The sequence below is a fragment of the Phacochoerus africanus genome, chromosome 1, assembly GCF_016906955.1.
Source record: "Phacochoerus africanus isolate WHEZ1 chromosome 1, ROS_Pafr_v1, whole genome shotgun sequence".
Classification (NCBI taxonomy): Eukaryota; Metazoa; Chordata; class Mammalia; order Artiodactyla; family Suidae; genus Phacochoerus; species Phacochoerus africanus.
In genome coordinates this window covers 282,009,997-282,030,548 of record NC_062544.1, presented here as the reverse complement: position 1 = coordinate 282,030,548, position 20,552 = coordinate 282,009,997, and the positions used below count along the sequence as shown (strand labels likewise).

General features: G+C 45.1%; 1 protein-coding gene across 7 annotated transcripts in view; it reads left to right on the top strand.

Annotated features, from left to right (window-relative positions):
• Positions 1 to 20,552, top strand: part of ERG (ETS transcription factor ERG) — a 302,582-nt gene that overhangs the window by 256,005 nt on the left and 26,025 nt on the right. For 5 of the 7 annotated variants that reach the window (XM_047796615.1, XM_047796592.1, XM_047796601.1 and 2 more), the window contains 2 exons: positions 19,022 to 19,225; positions 20,035 to 20,115. In XM_047796615.1, coding sequence (XP_047652571.1) covers positions 19,022 to 19,225; positions 20,035 to 20,115 — 285 coding nt within the window. The remainder of the gene's footprint in view (positions 1 to 19,021; positions 19,226 to 20,034; positions 20,116 to 20,552) is intronic. The other 2 variants (XM_047796627.1, XM_047796635.1) reach the window with 1 other exon arrangement.

Genomic DNA, 20,552 nt, shown 5'->3' with positions numbered 1-20,552 from the left:
GAGCTTTAGTGAAACACAGAAAATATCCCTATGGAATAAATGTATACCTTCATGGAATACATTTACACTGTGTCTTTGTATCAGAACGCTTTTGAGAAAGCCCACGCAAATCTAAATCAAAGAACAAGACGGAATCAGTTTTCACAGTAAATGGATAAAGCGCGTGGGCTAGTGTTAAGAACTTGACAGTGAAACCAGGAGGGAACCTTTTATGTGTCTGTATATATGCATGTATATATTTGAATGCAAACTTTAAAATCCTGCACAGTTGCAAAAAGTAGGTGTTAATTTGGCTCCAGAGTGTCAGCCAGCTGTGTGAAGGGGGTGCCTCCATCACTACCTGCTTCAGTGTTCCCAGGATAAGAAGAAAATTCATGGGAAGGAGGGACCAGCTGTTCATTCTGGAGAAAAATGTGTTCCTTGGTTTGTTGTAGGAGGGTAACAGGGAAGGCGCGGGAAAACACTCCATCGGTGGGGCCACCAGGCATTCTGGGAAGCTCTGGCTTACACCTGTTGGCCTGGCAAGTTGGTGGTTGTGCCTCATCCTTCAAAGCATAGCAATTAGAAAATATATCACACCTGTGCTATCGATCTACCTCTCTGCCTATTTCTCCATCATCTCTCTCTTTTTCTCATGTCTTCTATCTCTCTCTACTTCTGTCTATCCATCTATCTCTCCACCTCTCTCTTTCTTCTATTTTTCTATCTACCTGTCTATCTTTCTGTCTATCTAGCTACATGAATATCTCTATATCTAAGTCTACATCTCACGGGATTGGGCTCTTATGTTCATGGCTGTAGATCAGTGGATCATTCAGTGAAATCAGTCTTCATAAGAGGAGCCCCAGACCTGTGACCCAGGTAAATGGCTCTTTGTCGGCTCAGCTTAACGTGGAGGCTGATTGGGAAATGTTCCTGCGAGTGGGATCAGAACCACTTGCGTCGGGATTATCTGAGAGACTTAGGATTTAAAAATGCGTGTGTCCATGTTTTCTGAATTTGGGTGTGGGGTTGAGGAATCCACGCTGTTAACACCTTCCTGGATGATTTTCATGGATAGTAAGGTTTGAGAAGTTCTCATCTAGGTAGAAAACACTAAATACGTTTTACTTTAATTGAGCTTTTATTGTTTTAAATAGAGACATGATTTAGAAAAGGGAGCTGGCCAAAAGGAAGGATAGAAAATATTGTTTGAAAGCGTCTCCCTTCAGATGTATCTAGGGGGCTGGCATTGGTTGGCACAGTGAATTCTGTAAAGGCCACGTGTCTAGGCATCCACAGGAAGATCCAGGGCCATCAAAGGCACAACATACAGTGCAAGAGCTGAGGACGAAGCCTGACGCTCCATTGGTGGTGTCAGCACGGAGCTCCATTCAGACAGATGGGATCAAGCACAACACTTGGCCTGTGTGCATTTTGTTATATCCTGATCAATGGCCACGACAGCTTGGGAACAACACGGGAATCTGACTTCTGGGTGTTTCCAATTCTGCTTCACCAAGGCTGTGAACACAGACTGATGTTTGGAAACAGTGGGTCCCCGTTGTACAGTGGGGCCAACGCGTTCTAGAGAATGTAAGTTTCACAGTATCTCGTGGAGCCTCTGCATCCGTGATGCTGTCCCTCCGTGTAGCTGGTGGCCTCTGGCAGCCACTGTTACTTTTCAGGCCTTGACAGTGAACTTGGCTATGTGCTGAGAGGGCTAGCAAAGAGGAAGGCATGGCCTTCATGCACTTGCCTTCCAAGTTGCAAAATGCTGACCACCATGCAACAGCACCTCTGGTTTCAGCAGCTTACATCATTTTGAAAAGACAGTTCTTTTTCTTTGTTTTTATTCCAGACGATGGATGCTAAGTCTTGGGGCTTTTCCAACACTTCTTTTTTGTTTTCTAAATATCCACCCTGGAGTTCCCGTCGTGGCGCAGTGGTTAACGAATCCGACTAGGAACCATGAGGTTGCGGGTTCGGTCCCTGCCCTTGCTCAGTGGGTTAAGGATCCGGCGTTGCCGTGAGCTGTGGTGTAGGTTGCAGACGCGGCTCGGATCCCGCATTGCTGTGGCTCTGGCATAGGCTGGTGGCTACAGCTCCAATTCGACCCCTAGCCTGGGAACCTCCATATGCCGCGGGAGCGGCCCAAGAAATAGCAACAACAACAACAACAACAAAATAAAAAATAAAAAAAAAAAATATCCACCCTGAGCGCAGACCCCCATCGGAGCCAGAAGTCTCAGGGATGAGGAGTTGCCCGCTCACCTCTTCACTGGTTCATTCATTCATCCCTTCATTCATTCACTGAGCACTTAGGCTAGTCCAGTCACCAAGAATAATAGCTCTTGTGAGATTTTATACCCCCTGTTCTTGGCACCCCCAAGCACGCCTGGCTGGAAGTATTTTTCTTGTGTCTTACTCAGGCCCTCCTCACCGGGTAACTTCTACCCAACCCATGCAGGATTCACCGAGTCCTTGTTACTCCTCTGCTAGTCACAGAGGAAATGACCAAAGCCTGTGAGAAGCAGATAAGACTCAGCCACATGAAGTAAGGAGTGCGGGACGGGAGCGAGCATGATTAAGAGCCCAAATGAGTGATTCAGACAAGTGTTTCAAAATATCCGAGGAACAAGATGACTAGCAAAGAAAAGCTTCCTTTGTCCCTCTCATGACGTGATTTTAAATTCCTTTGCAGCCTCTGCCATTTGCCTCTGCCTTGTCTGGCCTCCCATTCCCATCATTCTACTCCTAGGCTGCATTGACACTGCTCAGTGTCTTTGTCCATGCTGTTCCCCCTGCTAGAATGCCCTTCCTCCTTCCTCACTTTTCAGGGCATCTTTGAAATCCACCCTAAGAAGCCAGTCTTCATCTTTGGGCACCCTCATTGCTTGTCTGACAACTTCCTTCAAATTCTTTCACCACCAGACTTGATTTTGTTTTCTGTTATATTCTTTGAGGCATCTACATAATGGTTACAGTATTTAATTCCATGAAGGATTTGAGATACCTTGTGAACTAAACTACTGCTAATCACATGAACCAACCTACTGATCAAATAGGCACTTGGAGTCAATACCAAGGCAGTTACAAATGTTAATGGAAAGCCAAGATCACGTGAAGGAAGAGTGAGAGTGGCGCCATTTTGGCCACAAGCCTCTCCAGGATGCTGTAGCTAAACTTCCAGGATGACTTAGAGCTTCCTGACGGCCAGTGTAGAGAGGCATTTGGAAAAATAATCCCTGTTTTCAAAAAGAAGTTTCACAGGGAAGGCAGTGTTTTTCTTCATACAGAATCCTGAAAGCAGGATCCCTGGCATTCATATGTGGGGTTCGCCCAGGCTGTAGACCCCCTTCCTGCCACAGTTGCAGCCTCTTTCCTGTGACATCCACCATGGACAGAGCGAGTTACACTAGCCAGCAGCTCCTGCAGACAGAGAGCACACGCTGAGTCTTTACCGGTCTGGTTTATTAGAAAGTCAGGCTTTTGAGTTCTCAGAGTGGCACAAGCCTCGCATAGCCCGCACATCAGCCTTCCTGAATATGACATGTCTAAGCTGGACTTGAAGCCAGATGCATAACAAGTAATAGAAGAATATATTATCCAAGCAAGTCCAGATGGCCAACATATTACGATTTAATCTTATTAGAGGTGGTTGTTTATAAGCCTGTCTGTTCTCTTAGTTTGTAAGCTTCGTGAGTTGCTGATTTTGTCTTTTGCATTCTTAAGCCCCAGGAAGAAGCCCATATGTGGAGGTGGCCTGGATGTGGCCTGGGTGTGGAGGTCACTAAACGTGCATCTTTTTTTTTTTTTTTTGCTTTTTAGGGACGCACCGTGGCATATGGAGGTTCCCACACTAGGAGTCGAATCAGAGCTACAGCTGCCCTCCTACACCACAGCCACAGCAACGCAGGATCTGAGCCGCATCTGTGACCTACACCACAGCTCATGGCAACGCCAGATCCTTCATCCACTGAGCAAAGCCAGGGATCATACCCACAACCTCATGATTCCTAGTCGGATTCCTTTCTGCTGCACCATGACGGGAACTCCTAAACATGCATGTATTGAGTTAATGGGAATCCAGATTTCGTGAGTCTATGAAACCCAGAATCACAGGAGTTGGAGTTGCAAGATTTTTGGAGACCCTTGTTCAACTTTGCATTAGGGTTCTTTGAAGAAACAGAGCCAATATCCCTCGCTCCTTCTCTCTCTCCCTCTCTCCTTGTCTTTGCTCCATTCAGTCTACCAATTAGAATGCTGGTATCTTCTGGAAACACTCTCAGAGACACACCTGGAATAATGTTTGACCAAATATCTAGGCATCTTATGATCTAGTTAAGTGGGCATGCAAAATTAACTATCACAGATCTCTTAACATGAGAAAACGAGCCCTAAAGAGTAGAAAGGCTTTCCCCGGCAACTATGCATACATGCATGAAACCAGCACCAATTCCCCAGGTCGGCGGTCATTTATAGGTAAAGGACTTGTTGGTAAAACTGAATGTTTCTTTTTAAAATTTGAAGTAGATTTGGAGTTCCCACTGTGGCACAGTTGGTTAAGAGCCCGAGTACACTGGCTTGGGTTGATGCAGAGGCATGGGTTGATCCCCAGCCCTGGCGCAGTGGGGTGAAGGATCTGGCATTGCTGCAGCTGCAGTGTAGGTCATAGCTGTGACTCAGATTCCGTCCCTGGACCGGAAGTTCCATATGCCACGGATGTCACCATATGATTGAAAATGTTAAGAGTTGATTTCTAATATTGCGGTAGTTTTCGGTATGCTTTTGAAGAGTATCCTCCATGATAGGTAGTGACAAGATTATGGCTATAATTCCCCTGGCTATAGGATAAATCCTTGTTGCTTAACTACTTTAGACATAATAGTTTGTACCTGTTATTCCCATACACCTAATTTGCCCTCCTGTGCCCCTCTCCTCTTTGGCAATCACAGGTTTGTTTCCTACAAATGACTCGTTTCTTTATTTTGCTTCGTCTTGCGAAGCTCTTACCCGTCATGTCTGCATTATGGGATGTGTTCCTCTAAGCTCCTCTTGACATTTTTTTTATGCAAAGTCAAGCAACTGAACAACCACGGCAACGACAACCCAGGTCCAAAACTCACAACTCATTATATTTTAAAGCTATGAGCTGAGTAGTGATTGAGGAAACTGCCATTATGTTGCATGTGTGACTAAAATAATAAAAACAGGAGTTCCCTTCGTAGCTCAGGGGTAACGAGCCTAACTTGTATCCATGAGGATGAGGGTTTGATCCCTGGCCTTGCTCAGTGGGTTAAGGATCTGGTGCTGCCATGAGCTGTGGTATAGTTCGCAGATGAGGCTTGGATCCCTCATTGCTGTGGCTGTGAGTAGGCTGGTAGCTATAGCTATAGTTCCCTAGCCTGGGAACTTCCATATGCCGTGGGTGCCGCCAAAAAAAAAAAAAAAAGTCAAATAAAATAATAAAAGCAGAAATGGCAGCAGCCACCATTTGTTGAGTGTACTTGGCCATGCACTTTGTTTCAAAGGTATTATCATTTAAATCCTGCAATTACCTTATGGTATAGCTCCTCTTTATTATTCTCACTTTACAGATAAAGGAACTAAAACTAGGGAAACCAAGATAGTTGGCCTAGATGTCTTAGCCAGTGATGTGGAGAGCCAGAATTCTAATCCAGTTCTGCCGGAACCCAGAGTCTGGGCTCTTATTCCAACATAACCCTGTCAAAAATGTCCCAGAAGAACATAAGAAAATAGAAGGATGGAATCAATTTGTTAAGTTGCTGTAGAGATTCTGAAGCAGTCTTTCCCAAGGGGACATTAGTAACAGGGTAGACGAGATATCCGGAATCATCTACCGTGTTGCTCAGCCTTTAACCTCTGCATTTCCGTGATGATAGTGACTTTTCTGTTTTTCTTGAAACCAAGAGAAGAATCACATTGAAAATAGCTTTGGACAACCTAGATGTCCATAAATAGATGACTGAATTAAGAAGAAGCGGAATATATACACAATGGAATACTACTCAGCCATAAAAAAGAACAAAATAATGCCATTTGCAGCAACATGGATGGAACTAGAAACTCTCATACTAAGTGAAGTAAATCAGAAAGAGAAAGACAAATACCATATGATCTGGGATCTAATATATGGCACAAATGAACCTTTCCACAGAAAGGAAAATCATGGACTTGGAGAATAGGCTTGTGGTTGCCAAGGAGGAGGGGGAGGGAGTGGGATGGACTGGGAATTTGGGGTTAATAGATGCAAACTATTGCCTTTGGAGTGGATAAGCAATGAGATCCTGCTATATAGCACTGGGAACTATATCTAGTCACTTACGATGGAGCATGATAATCTGGGAAAAAAGAATGTATACATGTATATGTACCTGGGTCACCTTGCTGGACAGTAGACAATTGACAGGACACTGTAAACTAGCTATAATAGAAAAAATACACATCATTATATTAAAAAAAAGAAAAGAGCTTTGAAATTCCCATTGTGGCTCAGTCGGTTAAGAACCTGACATAGGGTCTGTGACGATGCAGGTTCAATCCCTGGCCTCCCTCCATGGGTTAAGGATCTGGTGTTGCCGTAAGCTGCAGTGTACATCACAGATGTGGCTCGGATCCGGTGTTTCCATGTGGTGTAGGCCAGCAGCTGCAGCTCCAATTTGACCCCTAGCCTGAGAATGTCTATAAGCCACAGATGTACCCTACAAAAAAAAAATAGCTTTAATTTAGTAAGAGTATCTGGGTGGATCTTAGTAAACATAGAAAAAAAATTAAGATAGGTGATTCTGGTGTGGTTCATCCTGTACTTAAGACACCTGGGGGATACTCACAAGGCAGTTTATGGCCCTGAATAGACTATAGGCTTAAAATCTTTATCACGGTCAGCACACGAGTTCTTACCTCTGCTCTGGGAAGCCACTTAATCTTGTCGATTCTTAGTTTTCTTGCCACCAAAGTAAGAATGACAGTGATGCCTACTTTATCTAGTGCTGCGTGGGTTAAAGAAGACAGGATGTGTGAAGGGCATTAACAGTGCCTGGCGTGTAGTAACACCTCCCCAAATCGCAGCTCTTCTTTTCACGTTGGGCCAGGCATTGGGAGAGAGCCCTAGACTCAAGCGGTAAGCATGCGTTACATGTGGAATTGTGCCACCGATCAAAAGAGAGGTTGAAGTGTTAACTTCCAGTGCCTTGGGATGTGACCTGATTTGGAACTGGAGTATTTTCAGATTTGAGGACACAAGGGCGGGTGTAATGAAATGACGGGTGCTCTTGTCCAAAGGAGGAGTTTGGACGCAGACATACAAGGAGGGGAGATGATGTAAAGATGCAGTGAGAAGGCCATGGTAAGATGGAGGCAGAAGTTGGAAGGATGCAGCCACAAGCCAAGAACCCTGAGGATGGCTGGCCATCCTCAGATGGCAGAAGAGGATAGGAAGGATTCTACCCAGGGTCCCAGAGGGAGACCAGCTCTCCCAACACCTTGATTTCAGGCTTGTCACCTCCAGAACAGTGAGGCAGTAAATTTCTGCTGTTTTAAGCCTTTTTGTCTGTAGTACTCTGTTATGGCTGTCCTGGAAACCCCACACAGCATAAGCTTGTTGTAGTTAGAACATGGGAGTGTAGGATGCCCAGGGGTATTGGTGGAGTGAGGAGAGTGGGGGACCAAAGACACCCACATTTAAAGAGGGGCAAAGAAAACCCAAGCAGGGAGAAACGTTTAAGTGGAACGAGTCATTCCATTTCTAAAACAGGATGCACGTAAGCCGTGTTGGCATGGAATAACTAAGGGGAGGCAGTAGGGGAAAAACATAAAAACAAAATCCCCAAACCAGATAATTCACTCAGGGAGAGTTGCGAATGACTCCATCCAGTGAAATATTCTGGCATGTCCGAATGTCAGAGGTATCTTTAGAGCCCAACAAAAATAATTTAGTCATGTATTTTTTGAATAAAATCAATAACAGAATTGTTGATTCTCAGCGCGTTGAAAGTAGGCACACTTTTAAAAATAGTTTTTGTGCTCTTTCATGGGCTATTGAACTGTTCACATATACATTTAAATTTCTGATAATTGATTAGTACCTGAATGAAGTAGAACATGGCATGAGCTAGGTTGAGGGCTGCGTTGAAGATGGAAAAGTTTCAAAGTAAATGAGTAAAAAATATGCAGAGAAGACTCTTGGTTCTAGTAAAGTATTGAACCTGAAAGGGTCTTTTGCAGAGCACCCGCCAGTGATGAATGGAGGCAAACATCCTTTTAAATGCACAGCTGAGGAGTTCCCGTCGTGGTGCAGTGGTTAACGAATCTGACTGGGAACCATGAGGTTGCAGGTTTGATCCCTGGCCTTGCTCAGTGGGTTAAGGATCCGGCATCGCTGTGAGCTGTGGTGTAGGTCACAGACACGGCTCGGATCCCGTGTTGCTGTGGCTCTGGTTTAGGCTGGCAGCTACAGCTCCGATTGGACCCCCTAGCCTGGGAACCTCCATATGCCGTGGGAGCGGCCCTAGAAAAGACAAAAATAAAAAATACATGCACAGCTGAGCTGGGAGAACGTCAGATCGTCAGATCAGGTGAATTCCTTAAGGATGAAAAACAAGGTGAGGGAATGGAGACAAGGCAGCCTGTTCTCGTGCTGTTACTGGTCCCTTAGATGGCTTGGATCGGGGTGGGGTTCCAAAGTCTGTAATACAGAGATTTGGGTTTTAAAGGTTAATTAGGGGCGGGATATGTGATCTTGGGCTTGTGCAAAGCAGGAGTTGGACCTGATCTTTCCCCTTCCCCTTCACCCCCATGCACACAACTGCGTGTTCCAACAGTCTCCAGGCTGAGAAATTAACCACTGAAAAGTGGTCATGGTGTAGTGATAACCTTGGGTACCTGGCAGAAGGAAATATAAAATCTTCCTGGAGAGGGAGTTCCCGTCATGGCTCAGCGGAGATGAACCTGACTAGCATCCATAAAGATGCAGGTTCAATCCCAGGCCTCGTTCAGTGGGTTAAGGATCCAGCATTGCCATGGCCTGTGGTCTGGGTTGCAGACGTGGCTCAGATCCCATGTTGCTGTGGCTCTAGTATAGGCTGGAGGCTGCAGCTCCACTTGGACCCCTAGCCTGGGAACCTCCCTATGCCGGGGGTGAGGCCCTAAAAAAAAAGACACACACACAAAAATATTCCTGGAGAAGCTTGTCTCCAACCTAAGCTTCACAGAATTCCTACAGATAAAGGCCCACAGACGATGACCGTGCAACCCCAAATTAGGAAAACAGGAAGAAACAATCTACCAAGACCAAGATTCCGCAGAAACAATAGACAGCATGATTAAATCCTCGAGAATGTCAGACAATTAAGTAGTGACATAGAGAATATAAAGTAAATGGATTTTAAAATGACCAGATACATAAAAGAAGGAATTAAACTAATTAATTAAAAAAGAGGGGAAGAGGGCATTACAGAAGAGAACAGATAGGCTTGAAGAAAAACAATAGGCTATCTATAAACACAAAAATGTATTTAAAACTTGGTGTCAAAAAATATCAAAAAGCTCAGTAGGTAGATGAAACAGTTGATTTGAAAACACTGAAGAGTGATTTAAAGAAGGGAGACTTGAAGAGTTCCCATTGTGGCTCATCGAGTTAAGAGCCCAACTAATGTCCATGAGGATGTGGGTTTGATCCCTGGCGTCGCTCAGCGGGTTAAGGATCTGGCACTGCCATGAGCTGTGGTGTAGGTCGCAGATTGGCTTGGATCCTACATTGCTGTGGTTGTGGCTGTGAATGGCAGCTGCAGCTCCGATTCGACTCCTAGCCTGGGAACTTCCATACGCTGCAGGTGTGGCCCTAAAGAAAAGGGGCAGGGGGAGGAGAAGGGAGACTTGAGGTTGTCGTCAGCAGAGTGCAGCACAGTGACAAAGAGGTGGAAAATACGGAAAAAAAAGTCAACAGTTGGGAAGGACTCATAGTAATGTCCTATACAGATCCAATAGAAGTTCCAGGACGGAGGAAATCAAGAGAAATGGAAGAGATGAAATATTTGAAGGGAGAAAAGCCAAGACTATCCCAAAATTAATTGGGAAAAAAAACCCCACAAAACTATTCTCCAAATACAGGAAGTACCAGGCAGAGGATAAATACGAATCTCTCTCTCTCATCACGTTACAGTACGATTGTGAAACACCAAAGACAAAGTACTTCAGAGCCAACTAAAGCAAAAAAACCGACTATCTGAACATAATGGGTTATGAGGACAGAAAACTTGTCAACAAGAAAACAGGGCACAGAGGGCAGTAGGAAAAAACTCCATTGAACAGAGAGAAACTGACAAAACTCTAGTTATCTTCTGGTCTCTCAACTTTTTTTTTTTTTTCCTTCCACAGACTCAAATAAGGTGGAATAAAAATATTGGCCAAAATTTTCCTATAAGATGAGTGGTGAAAGACTAATGTTGAAGGTTCCTAAATTCCTCCCATTCTTTGGGGAAAAGGCCACTTGGTGATTAAATCTAGGTTTTGTTTAAAGATTAACTGGTAAAGAAATCAAAGTTGAATGTGAAATAGCCAATCAGTAGAGAGACAAACAAACAAACAAACAGAAGCCAAAAAGATCAATCCACTCAGACATTTGGAAAGGAGACATAAAGAAGAACAGACGACAGTAATAGAAAGCACAAAGAAGTAGAAATCAGATACCTCAGTAACAATAAATACAAGTAGACCAAGCGTGTCATCAAGACAGAAAGTGATAAAGTAGATTTTTAAAAATAAAAAGCTATGTGCTGTTTACAGAGCTGTCTAACACAGAAAAGGAATGACAGCAAAGAGGTGGGATAAGATATTCTAGTCAAATTTCAATCAAAATAAAGCTGACAAGAATGGAAACAGAAAGCAGACTGTATCACTGGAGAAAATGAAAGGTCATTACATAATGGAAAAAGTTTACATTTATGAAGACTGTATAACAATGATAAAATTATATGTACCTAATCACATAGCTTCAAAATACAGGAAGAACTATGAGGAGAAATAGACCGATCCACTTTAGTGAGAGGTTTTAATGTGCCTTCCTCAGCATTTGATAAACTGATGACATGAAAATTATGTATGCATTACTAATTTTGATCAAGTGGTTACTCGTAGAAGGATGTACTCAAAAGTTAGAGGATATGCCTTCTTTTTAAGCATTCCAAGGACATTTGTAGAAATTGACCATGCCACAGGCTATAAAAATGTTAATGACCAATATTGAAAAAATCAGTATCATATAGACCTCATTCACTGGCCAAGGTGCAATAAAATTAGACGTAAGTAATTATCAAACGGTAACTGAACCCCATTCATAGTTTGGAAATAAAAAGATTCAGAAATAATATTGAGTGTAGTCTCTTTGCTTGAGATCACATTTCAGTTCCTGGTGGAGTGAAGCTCAAATTTGAGCCAGTTCTTTCTTTTTGGGAGGCTGCACCTGTGGCATTCCAAAGTTCCCAGACCAGGAAATGATCCTACAGCACAGCTGCAACCGAGCCGCAGCAGCAACAATGCCAGATCCTTCACTGCTGCGCCACCAGTCATCTCCTGAGCCGGTTCTCTTTATTGGACTTCTTTATAAATGTAAATAAGTCTATTCCTAGAAGGAAGCAAAATGCTACATCTTATTTTTTTAGGCTTCTGAGTGTCTTGAGCCGAAGACTGGCCTGGCAGACTCACCAGTGTCTGGTTTGATAAAGACCTCATAGGATTGTGATATGGCTTAGAGGTACATTTTTTTGGATTTTTTTTTTTTTTTCATTACCAAGCGTGGTTGTTCTATTTAGAAGCCAATATTTTATGTTGGTATTGTTAGGAAAATGACACTCGGGGGCTTAGATGACCACCAGTTTGGTTCTTGTTTAAATTTTCTTTTCTTCATTCCTCTGGTGGGGGTGTGGGTGGTCTCTGAAACAGGATGTTTGCCTGTATGAGACCTTTGGTTTCATGAGGTGCAGTATGTCTTCAGCAATGCAATATCCTTTTGCTTAATTTAAATATCCACTTGATATTTTCCTGGCGGCAGTGGAACTCTACTAGGGCAAATCCAGTTTCAGGGAAATGTAAAAAAAAAAAAAATGTAACCTTCCTGCCACCCACTGCTTGTCCACCTGCCCATCCCCCACAACCTTAAACAGTGCAGCTCCAGAACTCTGCTGGGCTTTTATTTATTTATTTTTAACCCCAGTGTACTGGAATAGCATTCATAAACCTTTGGGATATTAACCGTGCCATCTAAGATCCGAATAAGAGGCTTCAGAAAGAGAGAGAGATGGCTTCTTTTTTCTTTTACCCAATACCACTGGGGTTGACTGTTTTGATGTCCATGAAATGCGATGTGATGACACAGATGTTTTCAAAACATTTGGCGGACTGCAAACAACACAACTAATCTCGAGGGGCTCGTGGTTCATCTGACAGAAGCACCTTTGAAAGCATCTTAAAGTGATAAATCAGACTTTTCGTGTTCAACGAAAGAGGCTCCCCCTGTGATAATAGATTGTTTATTTCATTTTAGCAGCGTTTGCAACGTGGAATCCAGCGTGCGGGTGCATTACTGCTCTGCAGTATGTTACTGTCGGCACAGTGCTTTCACATAGATTATCATATTCACTCGTCTGCCCTCCCAGCAGTTCACTTAATTATCCACAGAAAAAAGAGAAACAAACTCCAGAGAGGTAAACTTTTACATCTAAGGAATGGTTGAATCAGAACCCAACTACAGATGTTCCGGCTGCCAATAAAGCCTTTTATTTTATTACCAAGCTTACTGGGCTTGATGTAATTTAGGACATGCTTTGATTCCGCAGACATTTTCAATGACTCTGACATTCCTGGATCATAAAGTCCAGCCTTCTTAGCAAGATAGTCAAGGCTCTCCTTGACCTGACCCCAGCTTTCATTTCCATCTTCGTTAGGTCTGTGCGTTCCCTCTTAAACCCTCCACTCCAGCCGCACCGAATGTCTCACATGTCCCTCAAAACCATCAGCTATTTTGCTCCTCCATGGGTACGAAGCTGGGTGCAAGCTCTGCTAAAGGTCGTCTCTGCTTCTGTCACCCTGCTTCTGTCCAAAATCCTTCTTGGTGATGCAGGCTCAAGCCAAACCCTTCTGGTGAAAGCGTTCCCTCTTTTTCTGGTTGGGATCACTCGCTACTTCTCTGTACTTCCTCGTCCTGCTCAGAAAAACACAGCTCTCATTCTCTCTGTGGGTTGTCTTCACAGCCGCCTCCCTCTGTGGATTCTCGGCATCTCTCTCTCTTGGCCTCCTCGGAATCCCAGAAATGGTTGCAAACCTAGTAAATGCTCCATCCAATGCCAAATTCAGCTCCATCCTTATCCTGTCGGTTCTTAGATCTATGTATTCGTTTTAGAGAAGAGGCAAACCCGGCTCAGTTGTGAGGTTTGGTGGCAGGTTCTGGGCTGCACCACTACTGGGGGGCAGAGGGAGTGGGACCCTGCCCCTGAAGAAGCCAGGGTCAGGGCTCATCCCCTTTGTCCTTCACGGGCAAAGCTGAGGAAACAGAAAAGGTTTCACCCTATGGGACCGTGGGAATCCATCCCTTGTCCATCCCTCTTCCTCCCACCCTTCCCTTTGGTAACCATACGTTTGTTTTCAAAGTCTGTGAGTCTGTTTCTGCTTTGTTTTGTTTTGTTTGCTTTTTAGGGCTGCACCTGCAGCATATGGAAGTTCCCAGGCTTGGGGTCAAATCAGAGCTGGAGCTGCCAGCCACAGCCACAGCCAGGCAGGACCTGAGTTGCATCTGTGACCTACACCACCGCTCATGGCAACACCAGATCCTTAACCCACTGAGTGGGGCCAGGGATCGAACCTGCGTCCTCATGGATCCTAGTCAGGTTCATTACCACTGCACCATGACGGGAACTCCTGTTTCTGTTTTATAAATACATTCATTTGTACCTTTTTAAAAATTCCACATATAAGTGATGATATATGATATTGCGTCCTTTTATTCTTTCCAGTGAAGCAGTTCTGGTTATTGAACTGCATGAGTGAGTAATATTACATTTTTATACCCTTGAAATTTTATAAAAACACTTTATATATATATATATATGTATATATAAAACCATTTGTTTTAGTTTTGAAACATGGAGAATACATTTTTCATAAGTAACTTTTTAACCTAGTATTACCTGTTTCTTGTAGAAAAAAGAGAAGATAAAGTTCAGTGAAAAAAAAAAATCTAAAAATCTCCTTGCTTTTTCCTCAGACACAGTAGCTGCCATTCTCTTGCCTATCTCTTCAAAATTCTTTCTGTAGATGTAGTTCTTGGCAAAATATAATTATGCTACCACAATGTTTTCCACTTCGACTCTTCAATTTAGTCTGTTTGGAACATTTCCCCCCTCCCACCCCACATCCACAAATCCACTCAGCAGTGTCAATTTAGTCTATTTGGAACATTTTTTTGCACATCAGTAAATACACTCAGCAGTGTCATTTTTAGTTTCTAAACATCACAGGGACTCTTCCGAAATGTCCAAGGACTTAACTAGTTGTCTTTTTGTGGGACATTTAGGGTGTTTCCAGGGTTTTGCTCTGATAAACAACATTACAAAGAACATCCTTGAAAATAATTCAATGCGCACTTCCCCTATTACTTCCTTGGGATAAATGTCTAGAAAAGGAATTTTTAGAGACTCCGCACACGTCTTTTTTTCAGAGGCATCTGAGACGTCTTGCCGAATTGCTCCTTGGAAAGGTTGTAGCAGTTGACGCTCACGCCAGCCAGCCAAGAGACTGGCCGCTGGACCAATCTGAAGCAGGAATTTAGAGATAACAGTGTGGGGAAAAAGAGCAATTGGTCCCTGGGGTCTTACGCATGATTCCCTTCAAGGAAAATGGAACGAGCCACTGGCACCTTGGGCCCAGCCGGGGAAGTCAGGTTCCAGGCAAGGGGTGGTGGTGAGATTGGAGTTTGGGTTTTTTGTTTTTGTTTTTGTTTTTTGTTTTTTGGAGGGGGCTGTCTTCCTAAGATGTCATTTGGCCACGTCCACAGGCGCCCGGGACTTCCAGGAAGATGTTTATATATCCTTTTTAGACTGTCTGGTCCCCCATTAGGAGAAGAACATGCATTCCCAGAATGAACTGATTTCCAGGAAGTTATACCAGCACCAGTCCTCCCATGGTGCTAAAGGCAAAAGGGAACCAAAAGGAGGGTTTGGCTAATCCCTGGTGGTGGATTTTATCAGAAATGACTCGGGGAGCCGTGTGGAAGGAGGGCCTTCTTCTGAGAGGGCTGTTGAAGGGTCCTCGGCATAGAAGTGGAGAGAGAGGATGGGAGGCCTGCCGGGGACCTGTCCCTGTGTCACCAGGAGTCCCCGTGTCCGATGGGGGAGGGGAGACAACCACCTTCCATGGAAACAGTCTGTGCTTTTAAACTTTTTTCCTCCCTGAAAGCAGGATCCTGACCCCGTGGCAAAAGAGCCATCTGAACTTTAATGAGTTGGACAAAGTTAACCCTCCAGATACACACACGGTTTTCAGAAACTCGCAAAACGTTTCCATGTGTTTGGATTACAAAGGGATAGGCACGCCTTTCTGTCATCAGTGCCGTGCGAGCTTTCGGGGGTGTTCTTGGCTTCACAGCAGAAGCAGCGTTTGTAGTTTTCAGATCCCCCATAAGGGCCCTGTGAGCATCGAATCTAATCTGGGTACTCACCTGTGGCCAGCGCTTCCCCAGGCTTAGCCTGCATTTGGGTCAGCTGAAAGACAGATTTGGGAGTTCCCTGGTGGCCTAGTGGTTAAGGATCTGGTGTTGTCACTGCTGTGGCTCTGGTCACAGCTATGGTGTGGGATCCCTGACCTGGGAACTCCTGCATGCCTCAGGTACAGCCAAAAAACAAAAAAATAAATGAATTAATTAAAATGGAAAAGAGCCTTTGATCCAGCAGGACAGCAGTGGCACCTGAGATTCTACATTTCTTTCTTTCCTTTTTTTTTTTTTCTTTTAATGGCTGCACCCACAACATATGGAAGTTCCCGGGCTAGGGGTCAGGTTGGCACTACAGCTGCTAGTCTTCGTCACAGCCATGGCAGCACCAGATCCGAACCACATCTGTGACCTACACTGCAGTGTGTGGCAACGCTGGATCCTTAACCCGCTGAACGAGGCCAGGGATTTAACCTGCATCCTCATGGATAATAGTTAGGTTCTGAGCCACGATGGGAACTCCATCCGCTCTGTTGGGTTCCTAACCCGCTGAGGCTGAGCTGCGATGGGGAAATCGGATGCTGCATTTCCAGTTGGCTCCCAGGGGTTGTCCGTGCTGCCAGGACCCACGACCACACTCCAAGAAATGAAGCCCGGGGTAGGTGGTCTGAAGCACCTGAGGATCCCCTGACAGCTTGTAACAGCTCTGATTCCCTGGGCTGCCCTCTAGCAGAAGTAATTCCCAATCTTTGTGGGTGAGATGTGGCATCCATGGCTTTTCATCTCCCTGTGATTTTAATGTGGAGCCCAGACTGTGGACCATTGAGGGTTCCTTCCCAGGTGAGCCAGGAGAGAGACTCAGGGGTGTTCATTGATAAGGTAACTGGGTGTATGCATGGGATGGGGCCCAGGAGCTGCTTAAATGATGCACTAGGCTCCAGGATTGTCTTGGACACATCTTGGAAATACAGTGATGAGCATCAAGGGGAAATCAGAGGCTTTCGTGTTCATTTTAAAGTCACAGTATATACAGTGGATATGGTAAGAGAATTCGGATAGGTATCAGGATGGTGCATGAATCTGGATAGGGGGTACTTTGGGAGTGTCCCAAGGGAGGGGGGAGGAATAGGATGGAGGTGGCATCTATTTATAATTTCTTTCCCTTAAGAAAAGATACATGGGAGTTCCCATCGTGGTTCAGTGGAAATGAACCTGGCTAGTATCCATGAGGATGTGAGTTCCATCCCTGGCCTCACTCAGTGGTTAAGGATCCAGTGTTACCCTGAGCTGCAGTGTAGGTCGCAGATGTGGCTTGGATCCTGCATGGCTGTGGCTGTGGTGTAGGTCGGCAGCTGCAGCTCCAGTTTGACCCCTAGCCTGGGAACTTCCATATGCCCCAGGTTTGGCCCTAAAAAGCAAAAAGAAAAAAAAAAGGGGGGGATATGAGGTATCAGGGCAAGAACAAAAGAATGGGAAGGGGAGACAGAAAGAGAAAAAGGAAAAGAAAGGAAAGAAGGAAGAGGGGGAGGGAGCCAGAAAGGGAGGAGGATTCAGGCACCGTGACTGGCTGGCGGCTTCTCTCCGTTGCTGTTGTTGACTCTGAGCTGATAACGTGGTCCAGCAGCACCGCACATGCCCGTTCTTGAGCAGCCTGTGGCATTAGTAAGACCAAACAAGCTTCTGAAACTGTCAGCTAGAAAGTGATTCAAAGAATGAGGATGATTTATTCCTGCAGTCAGTGTCCTCCCATGTGGTGAGCAGAGCATGGTGGCCCATGCCTGTCCCCTTCCAGCCTGTCCGAGGCTTTCATCGCACATGTGAAACAGACACAGACAGGAGAGCAGCCTCGGGAGGTTGCAGTGTGGAGAGACCCTGGGGTTAGAACTCTGGGCCCCTGCTCCTTGCCCAGGTGTGTCTCAACACTCAGAGACCCTAGGAGGAGCCCTGGCGAGGTGACCCGTGCAGCCCTCCACCCAGGCGGTTTGCATGGAGTGGTCTTGCTTGGGTTTCCGTTGGGAGTCACCTGCTCCTTTTCCCTGGGGCCCTGCCCCCCCCCCGGCCCTCCTGGGGTCCCCTCTCATACATGGCAGCGGAGCGTGACGACACTGCCTGCATCCTGTAGGGTGTTTGTGCCCCAGCTGTGGAATGTGACAGCCTCCTCCCTCCCCCCAGCCAGCCCCCTTCTGCAGGTGTGAGTTAGTTGCAAAACCAAGTTCTCTGCAGGAAAAGCGTGTAACTGACAGCTCTCTGAGAAGCACTAGCTCATGGGAAGTGCTGAGGTTCTGGCTCACCTACACTTCATTTCCAATTCTGTGCTCAATATTTTTCACTATTTCACCAAAATACTGGGGTTTTTTTGGTAATCTGTGAATGGCATCTTCTTATTATATTCATATAGATAAACTCATAGTTTTCTAAGGAAAGAGAATTTTCCTTCATTCTTATTTTTTTTCCTCCAAGCCCACAGCATGTGGAAGTTCCTGGGCCAGGGATCAAACCTGTACCACAGCAGTGACAATTCAAAATCCTTAACCATTAAGCCACCAGGGAACTCCAGGTTTCATGTATTTTTATTCATTTTCTCCCATTCTTTTTTTAAGTTGACGTATAGTTGATTTACAATTTTGTGTTAGTTACAGGTGTACAGCAAAGTGATTCAGTCATAGATACATTATATATATCTGAAAAAGAATATACATATTCAGATGAGGATGTATAAATGAATAAATAAAAATGAAAATAAATGAATAAAAAGAAAACCCCATCCCCAGAGGAAACTTTAGATTATCTGAGTAACACAAGGGTGGCTAGTGTGAATAATCCTAAACTAACAGAACAATTCACTTTAAAGACAATGGTTGGAGTTCCCATCATGGCTCAGCAGAAACAAACCTGACTAGCGTCCATGAGGATGCAGGTTCGATCCCTGGTCCTGCTCAGTGGGTTAAGGATCTGGTATTGCCACAAGCTGTGGTGTAGGTCACAGATGTGACTCTGATCTGGTGTTACCATGGCTGTGGCATAGGCTTAAGCTATAGCTCTGATTTGATTCCTAGCCTGGGACTTTGCATATGCTGCAGATGCAGCCCTAAAAGGAAAACCCAAAATTAAAGGCAGTGATCTCAGACCATGAGTCAGTTGGTTCTCCCAAGACATTCTCCTTGGACTGAACACTGTGCCTGGCTTGAGGCGGTGCTTCTGGAAGATGGGGAGGGGATGCTCCTGAAAGCTGTGGCTAGTGGGAGATCCCGCCTGGGATGCAGCTTTGCCCTGGGCATTTGCCTGCAGGAGTTGATCACATATGCTTCCATCCCCTTTCAGATCCTACGCTATGGAGTACGGATCATGTCCGGCAGTGGCTGGAGTGGGCAGTGAAAGAATACGGCCTTCCAGACGTCGACATCTTATTGTTCCAGAACATCGATGGGAAGGAGCTGTGCAAGATGACCAAAGATGACTTTCAGAGGCTCACCCCGAGCTACAATGCTGACATCCTCCTGTCACATCTCCACTACCTCCGAGAGAGTAAGGCGTTCCCCAGCCACACAGAGAGCGCTGTCCAGAGGTCCTTGTTCACCTGAGATGCAGAGGGTTCAGTCCAGTTGCCCACAGCATCTTTTTGCTCTAACCCGATGCCCATTTAGGCTTAGAAGATTATGACTGAGGAGAACACATAGTGAGAAGTAGTTGGTGCTTTTATAAGAAGCCACAAAGTTAGCCTAGCCTTCAGCTGCCTCCTCTAGGGTCCCCAGACCAAGAAGCTCACATGTCAGAGGGAAACAGAGCTTTAGCTGGTCACATGTGATTTCAGTTCCATGATGGTCACACAGAGATGGAAACCTTATGGAAAGGCTCCTATTTGATGGGGATTCTGGAACTTACCTTCCTTAAAGGCAGACCGAGCCAAACACAAATGGGAAATTTTTACGGGTATCTTGAGAATGTGGCTTAGCCTGCCAGGATAGCAATGGCATATTGGCGATGAAAGGCATGAATCCACAGAGTCCGCTGCATGCTTTAATATGTCAAGTGTCAAACATGATCAGAAGGAGATGGTAGACGCAGTGCAACCGTGGGGTGGTGTGAACTCCTTGGTGTACATGCTTTGCCTGGCATCCCAACCACTTTTTCCCTGAATTCAGCCTGGGCCCCCATCTAGGTTTTAACACGCTAACAAGAAGCAGGGCCATGGAGAGATTTCCAAGCTGCTCATGATACTAGGGTGGGAGTGGAGGGGGTGGGTATTTTCTTTCTTCTTTTTTTTTTTTTTTTAAAGGCAGGCAATTCTCTCTCTTTTCTTTCATGTGGATGTTGCCTTTTGTTTTGTTTTGTAGCACCTCTTCCACATTTGACTTCAGATGATGTTGATAAAGCCTTACAAAACTCTCCACGGTTAATGCATGCTAGAAACACAGGTAATGCTGGCCCTGCCCCTTCTCCCCAGAACAAGCCGAGGGTCCTGTCTACAGGTTGCATGCTTTACAGGCGGAATAGGGACAGTCAGTGCCTCAGGAAGGCAGAAGGCTCAGGTGGATGATTGAGTGGTCCTTGGTAGGTCGGAGGCTCTGTGTTGGCAGTACCACAGCCTCCAAGCGGGGGGCACCCTTTGGTCTCTGAACATGTCCCTGCTCTCCTTGCTGGTCAGAGGATTTCTTTCAGCCAGGAGATGGCCAGAATTAGCCTTTAGCCAGAGCCTTAGCTCCCATCTGCTGGGTTCCAGTTTGCTGCAATTAGTTCTGAAATGCGCTGTAAAAACTAAAAGCATGCTCCATAGGAAGGGGCCTTAACATGCTCCTTTTTGGTTTCCCCTTTAAATTTTTATTCTTTTTTTTTAAATTAATGACTATACTCA